Source organism: Coregonus clupeaformis, chromosome 30 (genome assembly GCF_020615455.1).
Source record: "Coregonus clupeaformis isolate EN_2021a chromosome 30, ASM2061545v1, whole genome shotgun sequence".
In the NCBI taxonomy this organism is placed as follows: Eukaryota; Metazoa; Chordata; class Actinopteri; order Salmoniformes; family Salmonidae; genus Coregonus; species Coregonus clupeaformis.
The window spans coordinates 4,233,053-4,253,949 of record NC_059221.1 but is presented as its reverse complement, the minus strand read 5'-3'; the positions used below and the strand labels follow the sequence as shown (position 1 = coordinate 4,253,949).

Here is a 20,897-nt window from a genome sequence, read left to right as displayed (position 1 = left end):
AGTCATCAATATATGGTGGTTATTGAAGGGAAAAATATGTCCATTATTATGCAGATGAAGGGTTGGAAATAAATATCATAATTGAAAAATGTATTCAATTAGGAGCTCTCGCTAATTGCCCCGGTTGCAGCTCAATCGATAAGAATGAATCTGAGAGATGGCTAATTAAGTAATTAAGGCATTAAATTGTCATTAGCAGCAGCCAACCACAGCCCAGACAGCCCACCAGTGTCATCAGTTGAGTGGCAGCAGCTGCGAACGCCACCGTTCTGACAATTGGGACATTGAAATGGGACAGATATAGTAGAATTTCCTCAATGGTGTTTATTTTATTGTTTTTAAGCCAGATGATACTCCTCCTGTATCCATGCAGAGATATGCAATTGTATATCTTCTATTAGAAATGTTGTGTTTTTTTATTACTTAGTCAAGTCACTCTGAATTGATGTACAGTTGATTTTTCATAAATCTTAACGGCTTGGAACGGACTTGGAAATGTCGTGACATCTTGCACTAAACCAGAACATTATCAGAAGCCGTTAAAAAGGATGGGATTCATTAAATACACTACCGGTCAAAAGTTTTAGAACACCTACTCATTCAAGGATTTGTCTTTATTTTTACTATTTTATACATTGTAGAATAATAGTTAAGACATCAAAACTATGGCTCAGTTGAAGGAAAATAATATTACTTTTAAGAATTAACTTTTAAGAAGGCACACCTGTTAATTGAAATGCATTCCAGGTGACTACCTCATGAAGCTGGTTGAGAGAATGCCAAGAGTGTGCAAAGCTGTCATCAAGGCAAAGGGTGGCTATTTGAAGAATATAAAATATATTTTGTTTTGTTTAACACTTTTTTGGTTACTACATGATTCCATATGTGTTATTTCATAGTTTTGATGTCTTCACTATTATTCTACAATGTAGAAAATAGTAAAAATAAATAAAAACCCTTGAATGAGTAGGTGTTCTAAAACTTTTCACCAGTAGTGTAGGTATTGCAAATTGTAAGCATATGGTACTTCAGTTTGCACTTATCCAGAGTTCGTTATCAGGAGTCAGTCAACACGTTGGATCAAATTAAACAATTTACTATCAACAGGAGAACCGGATTTTCCATCTCCTATTGTCATTCTTTGTTTATTTCTATACTGCATTTTATTGTCTTCAGTCATACTGTAAATTACCACACAGTTGTTCATATCTCTTCCTGTTTCTAGATCTCCCCTGTCAACTGTGACTGTATGTGCATCTGCTGTACTCTCCCTTCTCCCTCCCTCTCTCTCGCTCCCTCCCTCTGTCCCCTCCTCTCTGATCTCTCTCTCCTCTCTCTTTGTGATTTCAGTGGACCCCTCTTTGTCCAAACGCCGCTTTTAGAGGCAGGAAATTGTTAGGAGCCCTGAAGGTGCCACTCAGAACCCAGGTGTAGTGGGATCCAATCAGCACACTGCATGCACCACATGCCCCTCCCCTGCCACCCCAGTGATTCTGCCCCCGTAAAGCCAACTGCGTCCACCCGTAGAGGCCAACTCATGCTGACCATGAGTTGCGAACATGCCAGCATCCTCCATCAACCCAAAGTAGATCCAATGTCACTAACCTGCGCCGGGGGGAGGGAGGGAGGGAGAGAGAGACAGAAAGGGAGCGAGAGACAGAAAAGGGGGAGAGAGTGACAAAAACAGGGGACCAGTGGCCTGCTAAGTGGACAGTGACAATGTATTTTTCTGGACAGTATTTTCCCCTTACTCAGGAGATTCTCAGTATGACGCACTGCAGGGGTATACCGTTCCTGCCTTTTGAGGACACTGTCCCCTGTGTCGGCTTGTTTTAGTCCTGGCCTTGTCATCATATTACCTAGAGGTGGGAAAACAGTTCCCATGCATGGCGAAAGGGGAGGGTTCCCAATCACTGCTGCTGTGTAGAGCAGAGCTCTTTCCCCATGCTTTTGAATGCACCGCTAACAGCTGCAATCTATTTCCACTAGAATTGCTGCCTTAATGCTAGTCATGAGATTCTTGATGTTGCTAAATAACCAGCTAACAAATAAAAAACCGGTCGGAGGAAAGACAGCACCCTAGGCAAGTCGAAAAACAGTTAAAACACACAAAAAACGGTCACTTTAACAGTAACTTGGCCTAACATCCAAAAGAGCATACAGGGCAAGGAAACATTCCCTAGATAAGAACCCTTGAGAGGAACCAGACTCCGATTTCAAATGTGTTCTGGATAATGTCTGCTGTCGGGTGTGTTCAGTCTGCCATCACCTTTCTGTCCATAACATGTAGACAAAATGTATCAGGCCCTTGCTGTTCATGCTATTGTGATTTTTACTTTAGTCGGTCTGCATCATGTGTACTGTAATGCCTGGGTACTCAGTCAGTCTGGTTGTAATTCCACTTGGATCTACTTCATGGTTTATGAAATGACATTGGGTTGCTGCACATCATGTGCTGAAAGGCAAGCATTTTTCAATGAACACATATCCACACACAGTGTAACAGCAGATAGCCCACTGTGATTTAGATCAGTGGCCGTCAAATTGTGTCATCACCGTCACGTCCCCCTGTCAGGGTGTTCATTGATCAATCACACTGTCCCCCCATTGTCACCTCCATCGTAACCTCTCACCCCCACACTGTACATGTGGACACAGTATGTGTCCGTCCCCACACTGCTGTTTCACATTACACTGGTGACCTTGGTTGTTGTTACGAAGCCGGATCAAAATGATAGGTCTTTGGAGATGGCCGCTGGTTAATTTTTGTCACCTGTTGTCTGGGTTGAGTGTTAGGCCTATCTGCTTCCTCTAACTTACTAATATATTTGTGATGCTCAACATATGTCACGTTTTGTTCAGGGAGCTTACCAGCATTATAACCCTCATGAAAATACAGCATATACAGTGCATTTTTGTTGTTGTTGTTTTGGCTCTCTACTCTAGCACTTTGGATTTGAAATGATACAATGCTATGCTATTTATGCCTCGAAATTAATTTTCTTATTTACAATTCATTCATGATTATCCATAATCATTTTAGCATCCACATTAATGTAGAAGTATTTAGAAACATATTATATTCGTATTTACAATTAAAGTGACTCCAAAATGACAAAATACATTATTTACCACTCATTTGTACTGAAACACAACCAAAACAAACTGCAAATGCATTTTTAGAGTCACAAGCTTGATGTAGTCATTGCGTGCTAGGAATATGGGACCAAATACTAGACTTTTGACTACTTTAATACACATATGTGATTTTGTCCAACTACTTTTGGTTCCATAAAATGGGGTGACTACGTGCAAAAAGTGTTGTAATATCTAAACGGTTCACCCGATATGGATGTAAATACCCTCAAATTAAAGCTAGTTTGCACTTTAACCTCATAGTCATTGAATAATTTCAAAGTGCTGGAGTACAGAGCCAAAACAACAAAACATGTGTCACAAATACAGTATGCACTGTATACATGTTTAACAATATACATGCAAATATATAAGCATTTTCATAGCAGTGAATAAGCATGGATAACTTGACACTTGTGCTTTTGGCAGCAGACAGCAGACACTGCTATTGTAACAGAGATTGCTTTCCAATATGAATACAGATGCCTGCAACACAAGGTGTTGGCATGGGTTTGAATTGAAAAAAACATAATTATGATGTGGTGGTGTGACATTCTATCAAACAAATACTGATAGAATGTGTGGTCATCAATACATTCGGACAAGGCAAGCCAACGCTATCCAATCGTACTGTATATAGTTATCATAGTGGAACTTGTTCTACAGAACTAATTGTCGTGTGGTCAGGAATCCAGTGGCTGCATCTGAAATGGCTTCCTATTCCCTATATTGTGCATTACTTTTGGCCAGAGCCCATGAGGCCCTGGCAAAAGATTGTGCACTATATAGGGAATAGGGTACCATTTCGGACATAGCCAGTGTTAGTGTCAATATTGTATGTTGGAGCATGTTTAACTATTAATATACCCTCATTCAACATCTAGTAATGCAAATGCAATGACACCAAAGTAATTAAACTAGGTATAAAGATACAGAAAGTCAGTACTGTATGTTCTGGTGAATGCTTACTGTGAACCAGTTCATGACGGTTGTTTTCTTTTGTCTCATCTCTTCTTCTCAGGGCAAGGTGGCCAGCGGCATAAAAGGGCTGTTTCACAGAAACCCAAAGCAGGCTTCTCTCGACAGCCATGTTGCTGCACAGCTCAGCCGTAAGCACCCATTCGGCGCCCACCTGCTGCGCCGCACGGCCAGCGCGCCCACCAAGGGTGAGCCCAAGGTCAAGAAGGGCTTCCCAGAGATCGCCATCGACACCAAAGAGTACAGCTCAGAAGGCGCCAGCGAGGACCGAGAGTCAGGGGACAGGGATCTCAGCGCCTCCTCCCTGCCCCCGCCGCTCCACCAGCGCAACGGAGACGTCACGGACACAGCTGCTCCCGCCACGCCACGCCAGGGCACCAACGGGCACCACGGCACCAATGGGGCTTTCAACCCCGACGAGGGCAAAGGTAAGGGCTCGCCTCGCTTCCTCCGATACCCCATGAGTGAGCCTCTCAAGCGGGTCAATCGGCTGCGCTGCCACGACCCCCTGAATGAGAAACCGGGAGTATTTGCCCGCATGGCCCTCAACAGCAGTGGCAGGATTGGGGTGTCCTCCAACTGCATGAACTGTGTAATTAGCTCCAAAGAAAGCCCAGAGATGGAGAGGAAGTTCAAGGATGAGGAGAAATGGGGAGAGAGGCCTGAGAAAGCCGCCTGCTGCTCCACTCTTTCCAAGCAGGTTCAACCCGAGTCAATGCCCAAACCGCAGGTCCTGGCCGCAGCCCATCTTGATGAGCCCCAAGCCCAGACCAAGCCCATAGTTGAGGCCCTGCCCCTACTTCAGCCCCAGGCTTTCTTCCGGCCTATCCCCTTCCCCAGGTCCCGGGCCAAAGCCAGACAAACTCTGGGCACCCGACACACTGAGGCTCGTCCTGACCCCTCTGAGTGGAACGCCCGCTCCTGCAGCGTGCCCCGCAGGTGCTTCCTCACCCCTGCCACCACCCTGGTGCCCATGCTCACCCCTGACTGCCGGAGCAGCATGCGCTGGCAGTGCGTCCCGCCGCCCAACTACGGCAGCGCATGCGGCCCAACTAAGGCCCCTCGCGCTACCGTCGCCAGTGCCGACTGCGACAGCTTGTCGCTCAGCGACCGTTGCAGCAGCTGCGAGAGCCTGTGCAGCCTTGAGCTGGCCCCTATGCTGCCCCCAAGAGAGGTCCTTGACAGCCGCAGGCGCGCTGTGGGCACCTTGCAGCGTGAGATGAACCTCCTCTTCGCTCAGAAGATGGAGGAGCTGCGCAGTAAATCGCCCATGTTCTTCGCCGGTAAGGTGGAGCAGCCATTGCAGTGCCCACTGTAGTACCCATAGAGAAGCCGTAGAGGCACCTATAGCAGTCCCTGACAGCTGCCATAGTGGCCATAGTGAGCCCATTGTGTAGTGCTGATCCCCTAGTTGTAAGCCCTGTGCTGTGAGCAGTCCCCCAAGAGGGCCCACCCTTCGGCAAGCCAATATCTATGGGCTTGTAGTTCCCTGGGTGTTCTATAGTCCAGAACCGAGGTCCCCTCGCCAATCAAAATCTCCTTTTTGTCTAGACCTCCAGTTCTTTCACCAATCAAAAGTTCCCTTTAGGCTTTCCCTGACCAATCAAAATCTCCTTTAGTTCATTAGCACCAAAATCCCCACTAAATACCCATTGTGACTAAATTGATGAACTCGATGACACTGAAAGGCAGTGCATAATTGTACTAATGTTTAGCAAACAATGTGTTAATTTTCTTATTCCTTTGTCTGACAAAAACATGCTCTGTGTCCAACAGATGAAAGAACAACTGGTAAGTGTAGGACCTGTAACTAGGGTTGCAAAGGGAGGGTATATTACTGGAGGCTTTCGAAGTTTAAGTATCTTTGAAGGATTTTATGTATATCTATTACAAGACATCTAGTGGTCCTTTTCAGGTACTTCACAGGTGTCTGTAATTATCTCTGGCCTCTGGCCTCATCCCATGTAAAATATATACTGAACAAAAATATAAACGCAACATGTAAATTGTTGGTCCCATGTTTCATGAGCTGAAATAAAAGATCCCAGAAATGTTCAAAACGCACAACAAGCTTATTTCTCTTTTTGTGCACACATTTGTTTACATCCCTGTTAGTGAGCATTTCTCCTTTGCCAAGATAATCCATCCACCTGACAGGTGTGGCATATCAAGAAGCTGATTAAACAGCATGATCATTACACAGGTGCACCTTGTGCTGGGGACAATAAAAGGCCACTGTAAAATGTGCAGTTTTGGCACACAACAGTTTTGTCTCAAGTTTTGAGGGAGCGTGCAATTGGCATGCTGACTGCAGGAATGTCCACCAGACCACATGTAACCACGCCAGGCCAGGACCTCCACATCCGGCTTCTTTCCCTGCGGGATCGTCTGAGACCAGCCACTGGACAGCTGATGAAACTGTGGGTTTGCACAACCGAAGAATTTGTCAGAAACCATCTCAGGGAAGCTCATCTGCGTGCTCGTCGTCCTCACCAGGGTCTTGACCTGACTGTACCGGGCAGATGGCAGACGTATGGCGTCGTGTGGGCGATCGGTTTGCTGATGTCAACGTTGTGAACAGAGTGTACCATGGTGGCCGGGGGGTTATTGTATGGACAAGCATAAGCTACGGACAACGAACACAATTGCATTTTATAGAATGCAATCTGAATGCACAGAGAACCCGTGACGAGATCCTGAGGCCCATTGTTGTGCCATTCATCCACCGCTATCACCTCATGTTTCAGCATGATAATGCACGGCCCCATGTTGTAAGGATCTGTACAGAATTCCTGGAAGCTGAAAATGTCTCAGTTCTTCCATGGCCTGCATACTCACCAGACATGTCACCCATTGAGCATGTTTGGGATGCTCTGGATTGACGTGTACAACAGCGTGTTCCAGTTCCCGCCAATATCCAGTAACTTCGCACAGCCATTGAAGAAGACTGGGACAACATTTCACAGGCCACAATCAGCCTGATCAACTATATGCAAAGGAGATATGTAGCGCTGCATGAGGCAAATGGTGGTCACACCAGATACTGACTGGTTTTCTGATCCAAGCCGCTACCAGGTAACTGTGACCAACAGATGCATATCTGTATTCCCAGTCATGTGAAATTCATAGATTAGATCCTCATTTATTTATTTAATTTGACTGATTTCCTTAAATCTTTGAAATTGTTGCATGTTGCATTTATATTTTTGTTCAGTGTATGAAATTATTAAATGAGATTTTTAAAATATATATATTGACAAAGCTGTAACAATTGTCCTAAATATAAACCATCAACACACTTTTATTTATTTTACTATGTATAGTGCATTCGGAAGGTTTTCAGACCCCTTGACTTTTTCCACATTTTGGTACGTTACAGCCTTATTCTAAAATTGATTAAATTGTTTTTTTTCCTCATCAATCTACACACAATACCCCATAATGACAAAGCAAAAACAGGTTTTAAAATTTTGGGGCAAATTTATAACAAAACAACAACTGAAATATCACATTTACATAAGTATTCAGACCCTTTACTCAGTACTTTGTTGAAGCACCTTTGGCGGTGATTACAGCCTTGAGTCTTCTTGGGTATGACACTACAAGCTTGGCACACCTGTATTTGGGGAGTTTTTCCCATTCTATTCTGCAGATCCTCTCAAGCTCTGTCAGGTTGGATGGGGAGTGTCACTGCACAGCTATTTTCAGGTCTCTCCAGAGATGTTCGATCGGGTTCAAGTCGGGCTCTGGCTGGGCCACTCAAGGACATTCAGAGGCTTGTCCCAAAGCCACTCCTGCGTTGTCTTGGCTGTGTGCTTAGGGTCGTTGTCCTGTTGGAAGGTGAACCTTCGCCCCAGTCTGAGGTCCTGGAGCAGGTTTTCATCAAGGATCTCTCTGTACTTTGCTCCGTGCAGAATTTCTTTGTCAACTGTGAGACCTTTATATAGACAGGTGTGCCTTTCCAAATCATGTCCAATCAATTGAATTTACCACAAGTGGACTCCAATCAAGTTGTAGAAACATCTGAAGGATGATCAATGGAAACAGGACGCACTTGAGTCTCATAGCAAAGGGTCTGAATACTTATGTAAATATTGTTTTAATTTGTATTTCTAAAAAAATTGCACAAATTTATAAAAACCTGTTTTTGCTTTGTTATTATCGGGTATGGTGTGTAGATTGATGAGGGGAAAAAATTATTTAATCAATTTTAGAATAAGGCTGTAAGGTAACAAAATGTGGAAAAAGTGAAGGGGTCTGAATACTTTCCGAATGCACTGTAAATATGTGTTGTCAATGTTTTGGAGTCAAACTGATGGCATTTGTGAAAAAAGTCAATAGTTGAAAGAGTTGCCGAGTTAATTGAAAATAATGCCATTGTTGATTTAGATGGTTTTTCATTAATTAGGCTATTTGCTCTTGAACTAAGGTCTATCTACTAGGAACTTATGGACAATATGGAAACAGATATAAAAATTGAATACTGTATATGAATATATTTTTTTGTTTGTTATTGAAGTATAAATTACCAAAGTTCCGATACTTTGCCATATATTTTCTGTTAATTACCAAAATTACCGAACATTCCAGTAACTTTAGTAAATTACCAGTAGCTTTGCAACCCTACCTGTAACTGGTGTGAAATGGCGACGCAAAAAACAGAGCTCAATTCACCATCATTCTATGGAATGTACACCACCTTGTTTGACTGCAGAAAGGCTCCATTTCACTCTTGAACTCAAACCTCCTTGGTAACACTGAACAGATAACATCCCCCAGCAATGAAAGAGCCAAACCATTTTGCAAAAGGTCGAAGGAATTGTCCATAGAGCTCCGAGACAGGATTGTGTCAAGGCACAGATCTGGGGAAGGGTACCAAAAAATGTCTGCAGCATTGAAGGTCCCGAAGAACACAGTGGTCTCTATCATTCTTAAACGGAAGAAGTTTGGAACCACCAAGACTCTTCCTAGAGCTGGCCTGCCGGCCAAACTGAGCAATCGGGGGAGAAGGGCCTTGGTCAGGGAGGTGACCAAGAACCCAAGGGTCACTCTGACAGAGCTCCAGAGTTTGTCTGTGGAGATGGGAGAACCTTCCAGAAGGACAACCATCTCTGCAGCACTACATCAATCAGGCCTTTATGGTAGAATGGCCAGATGGAATCCGCTCGTCAGTAAAAGGCACATGGCAGCCCGCTTGGAGTTTGCCAAAAGGCACCTAAAGACTCTCAGACCATGAGAAACAAGATTCTCTGGTCTGATGAAACCAAGATTGAATTCTTTGGCCTGAATGCCAAGTGTCACGTCTGGAGGAAACCTGGCACCATCCCTACGGTGAATTATGGTGGTGGCAGCATCATGCTGTGGGGATGTTTTTCAGAGGCAGGGATTGGGAAACTAGTCAGGATCGAGGGAAAGATGAACGGAGCAAAGTACAGAGAGATCCTTGATGAAAACCTGCTCCAAAGCGCTCAGGACCTCAGATTGAGGCGAAGGTTCACCTTCCAACAGGACAATGACCCTATGTACATAGCCAAGGCAACGCAGGAGTGGCTTCGGGACACGTCTCTGAATGTCCTTGAGTGGCCCAGCCAGAGCCCGGACTTGAACCCGATCGAACATCTCTAGAGAGACCTGAAAATAGCTGTGCAGCGACACTCCCCATCCAACCTGACAGAGCTTGAGAGGATCTGCCTAGAAGAATGGGAGAAACTCCCCAGTTACAGGTGTGCCAAGCTTGTAGCGTCATACCCAAGAAGACTCGAGGCTGTAATCGCTTGCAAAGGTGCTTCAACAAAGTACTGAGTAAAGGGTCTGAATACTTATGTAAATATGATATTTCATTTTTTATTTCTAATACGTTTGCAAAATTTCTAAAAGCCTGTTTTTGCTTTGTCATTATGGGGTATTATGTGTAGATTGATGAGGGGGGAGAAACAATTTAATCCATTTTAGAATAAGGCTGTAACATAACAATGTGGAAAAAGTCAAGGGGTCTACTGAATACTTTCCGAATGACCTTGAGGAGCCCTTCACCCCCTGATCCCCAGTCCACAACATGATGAACACCAGCTGTCCTCTCTCCCCTTCTAAGTATCTCCCACTCACTGCATTACATCAGAGGGAATCACGAGTTGTTCCTTTTGGGGGAAAAGAGGGATGGGGTGGGATTTGTGTTTATCCCTTTGGGTCTCAGATTTATGTTGCAATGAAGAATGTTTGCCATAAATTTAACACAACACCCTATTACTCCGCAGAGAATATATCACAAGTTTTCTCTTCAACCGTTAAACCCTGCTTGAGCAGCTGTCCTTGACAGTTTTATTTTTTATCTTATTTCATCAGCTGTTACGAAATCAGCAGCTACTCTTCCTGGGATACACACTTTCCAACGGCTCTCTTGTGTTATGGTGTGCTCTATGTTCACAACACAGTATAATATATAAGGACAAACTATCAACTTCACAATATCACGTTTATAAACTATTTAAAACCATGTCTACAATAGATAGTCCCCTGTCAGTGGACTATCTATCTATTGTAGACATGGTTTTAATAGTTTATAAATGTGATATTGTGAAGTTGATAGTTTGTCCTTATAAATTAGTAGTATTCTGTTATTCTGATAAATTGCCTTATCAACTTGCTCAAATGACTGTGCATTCGGGAAGTATTCAGACCCCTTCCCTTTTTCCACATTTTGTTATGTTACAACCTTATTCTAAAATGGTTTAAATACATGTTTTACTCATCAATCCACACACCATACCACATAATGACAAAGCGAAAACAGGTTTTTAGAATTTTTTGCAAATTGTATACAAATAAAAAACAGAAATACCTTATTTACATAAGTATTCAGATCCTTTGCAATGAGACTCTAAATTGAGCTCAGGTGCGTCCTGTTTCCATTGATCATCCTTGAGATGTTTCTAAAACTTGATTGGAGTCCACCTGTGGTAAATTCAATTGATTGGACATGATTTGGAAAGGCACACACCTGTCTATATAAGGTCCCACAGTTGACAGTGCATGTCAGAGCAAAAACCAAGCCATGAGGTCGAAGGAATTGTCAGTAGAGCTCCGAGACAGGGTTGTGTCGAGGCACAGATCTGGGGAAGGGTACCAAAAAATGTCTGCAACGTTGAAGGTTCCCAAGAACACAGTGGCCTGCATCATTCTTAAACTGAAGAAGTTTGGAACCACCAAGAACCTTCCTAGAGCTGGCCGCCGGCCAAACTGAGCAATCGGGGGAGAAGGGCCTTGGTCAGGGAGGTGACCAAGAACCCAAGGGTCACTCTGACAGAGCTCCAGAGTTCCTCTGTGGAGATGGGATAACCTTCCAGAAGGACAACCATCTCTGCAGCACTAAACCTGTCTCCATCCCTACGGTGAAGCATGGTGATGGCAGCATCATGCTGTGGGGCTGTTTTTCAGCAGAAGGGACTGGGAGACTAGTCAGGATCAAGGGTAAGATGAACAGAGCAAAGTACAGAGAGATCCTTGATGAAAACCTGCTCCAGAGCGCTCAGGACCTCAGACTGGGGCGAAGGTTCACCTTCCAACAGGACAACGATCCTAAGCACACAACCAAGACAACGCAGGACTGGTTTCGGGACAAGTTCTTAAATGTCCATGAGTGGCCCAGCTAGAGCCCGGACTTGAACCCGATCTAACATCTCGGGAGAGACCTGGAAATAGCTGTGCAGTGACTCTCCCCATCCAATCTGACAGAGCTTGAGAAGATCTGCAGAGAAGAATGGGAGAAATTCCCCAAATACAGGTGTGCCAAGCTTGTAGTGTCATACCCAAGAAGACTCAAGGCTGTAATCACCGCCAAAGGTGCTTCAACAAAGTACTGAGTAAAGGGTCTGAATACTTATGTAAATGTGATATTTCAGTTTATTTTATTATTGTATTTTTTAAATATAAAAACCTGTTATTGTGTATAGATTAATGAGGGAAAACAACTATTTAATCTATTTTTAGAACAAAGTTGTAACGTAACAAAATATGGAAAACGTCAAGGGGTCTGAATACTTTCCGAATGCACTGTATGCTCTCTTGCTTAAGCGCTCTCTTCTCCTCTGCACTGTCCTCCCTCTCTTATTTCCTATTTTTCTCCAGTTGTGCTAAACTCCTCTTTGTTCTGTCCCTCATGCACGCTCTCTCTGTTCGTAGTGCAGAATTGAGGGGATGACCAAAGCCAGGTAAAGAGAACCCTTGAATGTCTGCACGCTCACCAACTGTTTTTCTGCTCACTCACTGTGCCTTGCCTGTCTTCATAATCCTCCTTCAATCCCTTCACTCACTCACACTGCCCCGTTTGCACCGTGTCGTGTTTAAGGGCAGGGTCGTATTCACTAGGCACCAAACTACTAGTGGTGGCTAAAGTTAGCTGAAGTATGTAATGGCTGTACCATGGATTATAGTTTTTCCTGGCCCATAGACTACTTTCAGGGTGAGGAACCATCTAACATCAAGCTGTAAAATAGTTAACTACACCTTTAATGGAAACACATGTCATCAACAGGTTGAGCTATGGACATAGATTTCACGAGAATGACTTGGGAGTATTTAACTGTGTTTGGTGCATATGGATGTGGACACATGGAGTCTCACTGTGTGAATGATCATCCTAATTACAACTACACTGCTGGTGATTCCCATTCCATCGTTGTCATATTGTTCTTTTTTCAGGTCAAAACCATCCTGGTCATCAGTGTATGCACGCAATTCGTCATGTTGAATATTCATCATTTAGGCATCTATCCATCAATGGCCCATCTATTGCATATGTTGACAAACCTCAGAGGTGCCTTATTGCTATTATAAACCGGTTACCAACATAAATATAAGTAGATTTGCGTCATACCTGTGGTATATTGTCTGATATACCACAGCTTTCAGCCAATCAGCATCCAGATGCCAAACTACCCAGTTTATAATCTTGTATATGGGTAATTCTACAGAAGTAGAAATTGGGGGTAGAAAATAAATACAATTGTATCCTATTTTTCCCAAAATTTCAGCACACATATCTTCGAGCATATGTCAGGTAGACATATACTACTCACACACTTGCATATTTGTATTGCATATTTGAAATATTTACCTGAATTCCTTACCACCCCACTACATTTATCACTACCAAAACATAGTAGTGATCATTTTGATTAACCTTCTATTACAGATAAAAAATAAAACTAATTACCAGTAGAGCACAGAACAGTAGAGCACAGTACAGTAGAGCACAGTACAGTAGAGCACAGTACAGCAGAGCACAGTACAGCAGAGCACAGTACAGCAGAGCACAGTACAGTAGAGCACAGTACAGTAGAGCACAGTACAGTAGAGCACAGTACAGCAGAGCACAGTAGAGTAGAGCACAGTACAGCAGAGCACAGTACAGTAGAGCACAGTACAGTAGAGCACAGTACAGCAGAGCACAGTACAGTAGAGCACAGAACAGTAGAGCACAGTACAGCAGAGCACAGTACAGCAGAGCACAGTACAGCAGAGCACAGTACAGCAGAGCACAGTACAGCATAGCACAGTAGAGTACAGTACAATAGAGTACAATAGACCAAGACCACTAAATCAAGAGTCCATGGGCCCCTTCTTCAATTGTAAGAAACTCAAGTAGAGTAAGCTTGGGTACAGTACAGTATAGCACATTATAGACGTCTATCTTTTGGCCAAATAGATGTCAATGTTTGGGCTCTTGGAGGGTTGGCCCCCTCCTGGCGATGCATCTCAATACTCTACACTATTTCCTGAAGTGTGCACTTGTCCACTACCCACATGGTGGTCCTCTGTAGCTCCGTTGATAGAGCATGGCGCATGCAACTTTAAAATGGAGATAGTCTCAATGGCACTGCCTGTGCTGTCACCATAATGGCACAGATAAAGATGAGACCTCTATATATCTCTATAGTGTCAATTGTTTCGGTTGTGAGCGTTTTTGTTTGGACAATTTTGACTTATTTGGGACTTTAAAGAATCCCCATAGCTAACATATGGCTGGATAGCTTTCATTTGGACATATGTACATCCCAGAAAACATATATGTCAGTCCTAAAACCGTACTTTACATATTTCTTGATATATTAGATGTTTTGTAGGGACAATAATCAAAAACACATGAATATTTACCAACTTTCTCACTCATTTTCTCACCATGGTGCCATGCTGGTGAGGGGTGAAATCCCATCACCTGATGATATTTGTAGGTGTGTGGCTTTAGGCACATTCATTCTACAGTCTTTTAATGTGTGTGTTTTGGTAGTGACATCAAAAGGTGGGACAGCATTTTTAGTTTTTTACATAAAAATAAATAAATAAATACTAATTAGATTAATATCTTTCAATGTAATAATATAACTCAAGATGTTCTATTAAAATTATAGTGTTTACAAATATTACAATCATTAATTGCTTTATTTTCATACATGAAGTTTAGGAGTCAGGGTTTGGGACAGCCACCTCTCAATAGAAATGACTTTATACTATATCAATTTAACAATGTGTTTGTTATTGCCTTGGATTGAATTATATCATATCATGGTGTATATAAATGTCCTAAGTTTCGAGATGTAACTGTTTATTTTAAATAGTTTTTTTGGGGTGGGACTGCAATTTGCACCACTTCTGTAGAATCAACCATATACTGTATGCATCATAAGGCTCACATAACGATACTATAAGCATGCTACTTGTAGTAACCATTTTGACTGCTGATAACAAATGTCGTCCTGTAGTTACTGATCTGGTTCTTCTCTTCTCCCTCTCCAGACCATTCCACAGGGCAGAGACCAGCTCCCCCTCTTCCACTGTTCAGGCCAATTGCTGAAGAACTGGGTGACAGACATCTCACTCGCTCCGCTTCCACTCCAGCAGACCACTCATCAACATGTCACTCCCCACCTCCACCCCTCCCTCCAGCCACAGCAATAACCACTACCACTCCATCCCCTGCTTCTAAGAGTGAGGCGGACAGTCCCGTAAACGGTAGGGGGAAGGAGGTTCCCGTCAAGGGAAGGGGGGACAGCAAAATACCCCCTGTCCTTCACAGGACCACCTCAGCCCCCGTCGTACCCGTCCCGGGGGAGAGACTGGACCCCAAAGACCTGACCCCCTCACAGTCCAGCAGAGACCACCGGCTCAACAACGGCACCTCGTCACCCATGGAGCACACTCCAAGCCGAACGGAAGCACTGTATACTCCGACAGACCACACAAAGGAGGATGCCGAGCGCAAGACTGAGACAAGGACAGAGTCTCCTGCTCTTCTCATCGACCCCTCTATCTCCAGCCCTCAGAAAGTCCAGGCCCTGAGAGCGATGTTCGGCGGCAGTCCGTCGCGCACGCCCATCAGAAGGACCAAAAGCAAGGGCTACGTGCGGTCGGCGGCTGGGGAGCAGCAGCAGTCGTCTGCTGTGCCGGAGGTGTGCACGGACGCCACCCTGAACGACCGGCTGTGGAGCAAGCTGGAACCCGAGCCGGGCAGCCACAGAGACAGCGTGTCCTCGTCCTCCAGTATCTCGTCCAACGACACCGTCATTGATCTGTCCCTGCCCAACCTGGCCAGGAAGAGCCTCACCTGCCTGAGCAGCGGGCCATCCCCATCCGACAGCACCTTCCAGGACCCACCCTCCTGGGTCACCCGGCCACGCTTGGCCATCACCTCTTTTGACACAATACGGGTCAGCAAGAGCAAGTCCAACCCCAACCTCTGGCAGGGCCACCTGGGGGAGCCAGAGGACGAGCTGCAGCCCAGACCCCTCGGAGCCCCCAGGGAGCCTCCAGTGGACTCAACCAGCAGAATCACCCAGAGGAGGCACACCTGGAGCCGCCTCTATATGGAGGGACTGAAGCAGTCCTCCTCCCCAGCCAAGAAGCCCTCTGCAGCAGCAGTCCTTGCTGCTGCTGCCGCCAGCCCCCTGGATACCGGAGCCTCTATGTCCAAGAGCTTGGGGGACTTGACCTCGGACGACATCGCTTGCAACTTTGACAGCAAGTACCGCAGCATCAGCCGCAGCTTCATCGTCAGGCCCTCTAGGAACGATCCTCGACGAGGTCCCCAGAGGCCCCGGCCGCCCAGCGACCTGATGGAGCAGCTGAGGAGGCTGACGGACGTGGAGCCCCTGACGGCACGCGACTTCGCCAACCAGGCACAGCAGGATCCCCCGGAGGAGGCTCAGGAGGAACCCCCGCTACGGAGAATGTCCTCCCGGAGTCAGAGCAGGGTGCGCTACATCGCCAACAGGGCCAAGGAGGCCCAGGAAAGGAAGAGGCTGCAAGGTCTCAACCAGCCCCACCTAGCCGCCGCTAACGCTAGCATTTTCGGTGGCGGTAGCCCTATTGAAGAGCGGGGTAACCCGGAGGGGGCGTGCTGCGTAGCCCAGAGCCCCTGCGCTAGCTTGGACCTGTTGAGCCAGCTCAGCCCCCCAGGGCCGCCCCCCAACAGACAGTCCCAGACACAGTCCCAGACCTCCCCGAACTCTGACAACAGCGAGGTCTTTTTCATGCTCAAGCTCTAAGAATCAGACTAGTTTTGGACCGGACCGTGAGAGACACTGAAGCGAAACTCATTTAGAATTCCATCCAGCGTTCTAGGAAGGGGAAAATGTCATTTATAAAGAAAGGGAATTCTGTATATCTTGACAGGATGTGTTTTTAAATGTGTTTAATCAAGCACTGAATAATGCTACTTCTTCCAGAAACTTACAGGTACAGTCACAAGCACAGTTGATAAGCCAAGCTGATCACAAAGGATGTACAAGTCATTTTTCCTACAAAGTGACCACACACACACAAATAATAGAAACAGCGGTGAGCTGTCTTATGAAAGCATCCTTTACCAATATAGTCATTTGTTTGCACCAAATGAGGAATGGTGGAATGTAATTGGAAAAACAAACCTCGACAATAGTTTTTATATGCTTGACTGTTCAGTGACTTCCATGCTTTGAGTATTCATTGTGAGTTGAGCTGATCCCAAAGTAGCAATAGACAACCATTAGTGGAGTTTTAGAGAGTCTGATTAGAAAACCTTTTTTAAACTTGAAATTGAATAATATATACTGTACTTTTAAATTTAAGATTGAATAATAAACTGTGTTAACTCATGATATATCACCAGTAGCCCAGCCATGTGCTAGCAATATTTTAAAAACAGCTATTAGTGGATTATATTGCAGATAATGTGATTGATGGGTTTTCTTAAAGGTTGTTGTTTAGGCAAGGGCCCCTGCAGACTCTTTACTAAAAACAACACAAGAAGTAAATGACAACAACAACAAAATCCAAAACAAGTCTTTTTAACCCAACTTTTTTTTATTCTGTGCGTACAGTGAAGTGTGATTTGAGTGAGCTGCCAACGATTTGGCAAGTTCTCCCATACAGGTTATTTTTATTTTAGACAACACAGAGTATGTTTTTTTTTTTTTTACCATGTTACCCATTTTTTATTTGACTGCATGTCTTTTAAACACAGTATCGTATGTCTCATATTTTATTATACAAAAAACGTTATATGGGACCTGATATTTCGACTTTCCTTGCTCAGTGTTCAGGCTGTTGAATGATGTGATTGGTCACACTCTCATTGTAGAGACTCAACCAGATAGGAGTGACCCTGTTTCCACGCGCGTTTGTAGTGTACCGTTTGTACTGCCATGCCAGTTCTCTGCAACCTTTTAGGAACCATAATTATTGAAGTAAAACCCAGATGTCATTATGAACTGAATAAATATCTCTACTGTATATTACACAAGCTTATAGATTTTTTTCTTTCATTCAGTCGCATTGGACTCTTGTCTCAATGGTCGGACCAAAGATTTATCTTGGAACAAAATGGGCTGCCAGATGAAATTATCTTTACAGAAGTTGACATGTAAAAGCATGTGAACTTGGCAAGGCGGCTTCCCTAGCTGCCCTAATTATGGACTGCCTGGCTGGGCTGTATTGACCAACCACCACCTCTCCTAACCTCAATGGCGTAGTTCACAAGACTCCCTGATGGGGAGAAATGTTGCAGAACAATGACTCTGGCCACAATACATGCCCAGCCAAGAAAAGAAAACAGAATAACATCCTTTCTATTACATTTGCCACCCAAGATTTTGGAAAATAAATGTTGTCACACTTTTAATGAACTACAACGTTTAAACCTATCATAAGGCCTAGATATAGATGCTTCAATAGTCTTCCAGGAACTTGCCATGTAAGGGTACGTTATATCACCCTTTGTGTATGACATCGCTTATAACACATTTGGGGAATCATTTGTGTAGTGCTTAATGACTGCTCAATACAGCCTGCATAATTTTTAGTTCATGTGACTAAAACCGTTAAGACCGTTAAAGCCTTGTTTATACTTTCGCTGTACTGACCTATCAATCAACGGATAACGGTTGGCCAACAGTGTTTTTGAGTCTGGGGTTGCCAAGACGACGGCCACCTCTGGTGAAGCTGTTGGCTATAGCCAGGCCTCTTATTCTGTACTGGGAGAGGGTTCTGAAGCGCGACATGCTCCTTTTAGCGTCACCGACTGTGCCCTGCTGTCACACATACAAAAGACAGCTTCATTAGGATTCCGAGGGCATTTCGACTCCCCTCTTCAAACCCTATTTATCCAGTCGATTGGCCATGGCTCAGCCCTCCAACCAAAACTCCAGCCCCCCATGACTCCAAGCTCACAACTTCTCTGGAAGAAATTGAGATTTATGGAATTAAGTAAATAACGTTTTTAAGACTGAGCTCTGTATGAATTTACCAGTTCCAGGCATTCCTCCAAAGTATACAACATTGAAAAGATGAGTTAATTGCCCTGTGTTAGTCTCTTTAGTTAATTTCAACAGGGGGTGTCTTTTGCTTAGGTACCAAATAAGTATTTATCAGATTATTGAATAGTGGAGTCTAGTCTCTCGTTGATGGTATCATGGGGATTAACTTAAAGTAACCAAACAAGCTAACAATGCAGCCAATTTTTTATATATATATATTTTTTGTATTTAACCTTTATTTAACTAGGCAAGTCAGTTAAGAACAAATTCTTATTTACAATGACGGCCTACAATACGAAAATAAACAGGTTGACCCTTCATGTGGCTCAATGAACTTCTAGGACAAAAGCAACTCATTATTCATATCATAGTCCCTGGCCACTTCCTCAAAAGGATTCTTCTATAAACAGTTCTCTCTCTCTAGCACTGTTCTTTTGCCAATAAGCTCCTTTAGAGTTAGCTTCAAGAATAGGACGTTTGTTTTCAGTGACCACATATCTTCCCTCTGGTTCCAACTCTCCTCCTGATGATTCCCAAAGGATTCGTCAGGGTCGGAAATCTGCTCATTTCGCCACTCATCCCCCTGGCTCCCGGGAACTGGATCTGTTTCATTGGTAGCCAGGAACTTTTATTTTATTTGTAGTTTTTGAGAGGGAAGGGGGATGATTGGTTGGGGGCTCTCTTACGTAACCTGACAAAACAAGTCTTGTTATCTTGATGTGCATCACTGTAAGCTGCTAGTGTGTTATAGTCATACCGTTACGTTCCCTTTCAGTCAGTCAACTTCAGTACAACATACTACGGGGAAATAGAATCACGCCCCAAGCTGACCCCAATGGATACTAAATGAAATGGCCCATGGCAGACCACCCAGACCTGACAAGATGCGGCAGTCTGGGTATTTTTCTCACGGCGCTCTACCTAGTGACTTTCTCCTGGCCCAACTGTAAGCACACTAGCAGCAGTGACGTCCAAGCAATAAAACCTAACAAAAGTATGTGGTGATGCCCAACTCGCCGCAGCACAAATATCTCCTACAATCAAACCTTTAAATAATGCCCAAGATGCTGCCAGACCCCTGGTGGAGTGGGTGCGTACACCGCTAGGTAACCTTTGCCCCTTGCTGCTATATGCAATCCAGTGGGAGAGACGCTGCTTAGAGAGCACCCTGTCACGAGCACCCTGTCGCGAGCTGGATTAGCAAAACAGACAAACTGATCAGATAACCACTTAACCCAGGTCCGTTCAATGTACGCTCGCACTGGACACAGGGCATGTAACCTCTGTTGCTCTTCAGAAGCAAAAGGAGGAGGCGAAAAGGGAAATAGCTCAAACGCTAAGGACCTCTAGGACGTAGCCATGACATTCGGGGCAAAGTGCGTATTTGGACGCAACGTCACCTTAGAGTCGCCCGGGGCAAACTGAGTACAGGAAGGGTGTCCGGATAACGCATGGAGGTCCCCAACACGTTTAGCCGAGGCCAAAGCCACGAGAAAGGAGTTTTTATAAGAGAGGATCTTCAGATCCACTGACTCAAGTGGTTCGAAAGGGGGCTTCATTTTCATTGCGCATTTTCTCGTGATGGGTAACGATATATGTCGGCCCTGACAAAAATTACGCTCCTCGTCTGTTGATGCACGCCACCACTGACATATTGTCGGTTCTGACCCGCACAAGCCAGCCCGACAAAAACTGGGGGAAGCGCCTGAGCGCCAGATGCACCGTTAGGAGCTCCGGGTAATTGATATGCAGTGCGCTCCGCACCAGTGTCCACACCCCCCCCGAATTGAGTTGCCTTCGTACAGTGCACTCCACCCTCGGGAGGGTGGGTCTGTCGTGATCACCTTGCGTGATACAACTCCTGGGAGCCCCCTGACCATAGCAGAGGGTCCCATCACTGGGCCATGGCCCGTAGGCCCGACAGACACCCGAAGCAACCGGCTTAGGCTGAGAGATGCATCCAGGTGAGTGGCTAGCACTCAAAGCTGGAAGGGCCTC

The 20,897-nt window shown here is 44.7% G+C and overlaps 1 protein-coding gene across 5 annotated transcripts in view; it reads left to right on the top strand.

The window, feature by feature from the left end:
- The window catches only part of LOC121545935 (1-phosphatidylinositol 4,5-bisphosphate phosphodiesterase eta-2), a 164,667-nt gene extending 146,785 nt beyond the window's left edge, over positions 1 to 17,882 (top strand). For 3 of the 5 annotated variants that reach the window (XM_041856864.2, XM_041856863.2, XM_041856862.2), the window contains exons 21-22: positions 4,157 to 4,541; positions 14,905 to 17,882. In XM_041856864.2, the coding sequence (XP_041712798.2) occupies positions 4,157 to 4,541; positions 14,905 to 16,652 (2,133 nt within the window). In that variant the 3' untranslated portion in view covers positions 16,653 to 17,882. Of the gene's footprint in view, positions 1 to 4,156; positions 4,542 to 12,291; positions 12,321 to 14,904 lie in introns of all 5 variants that reach the window. The other 2 variants (XM_041856865.2, XM_041856866.2) reach the window with 2 other exon arrangements.
- The last annotated feature ends 3,015 nt before the right edge of the window (positions 17,883 to 20,897 follow it).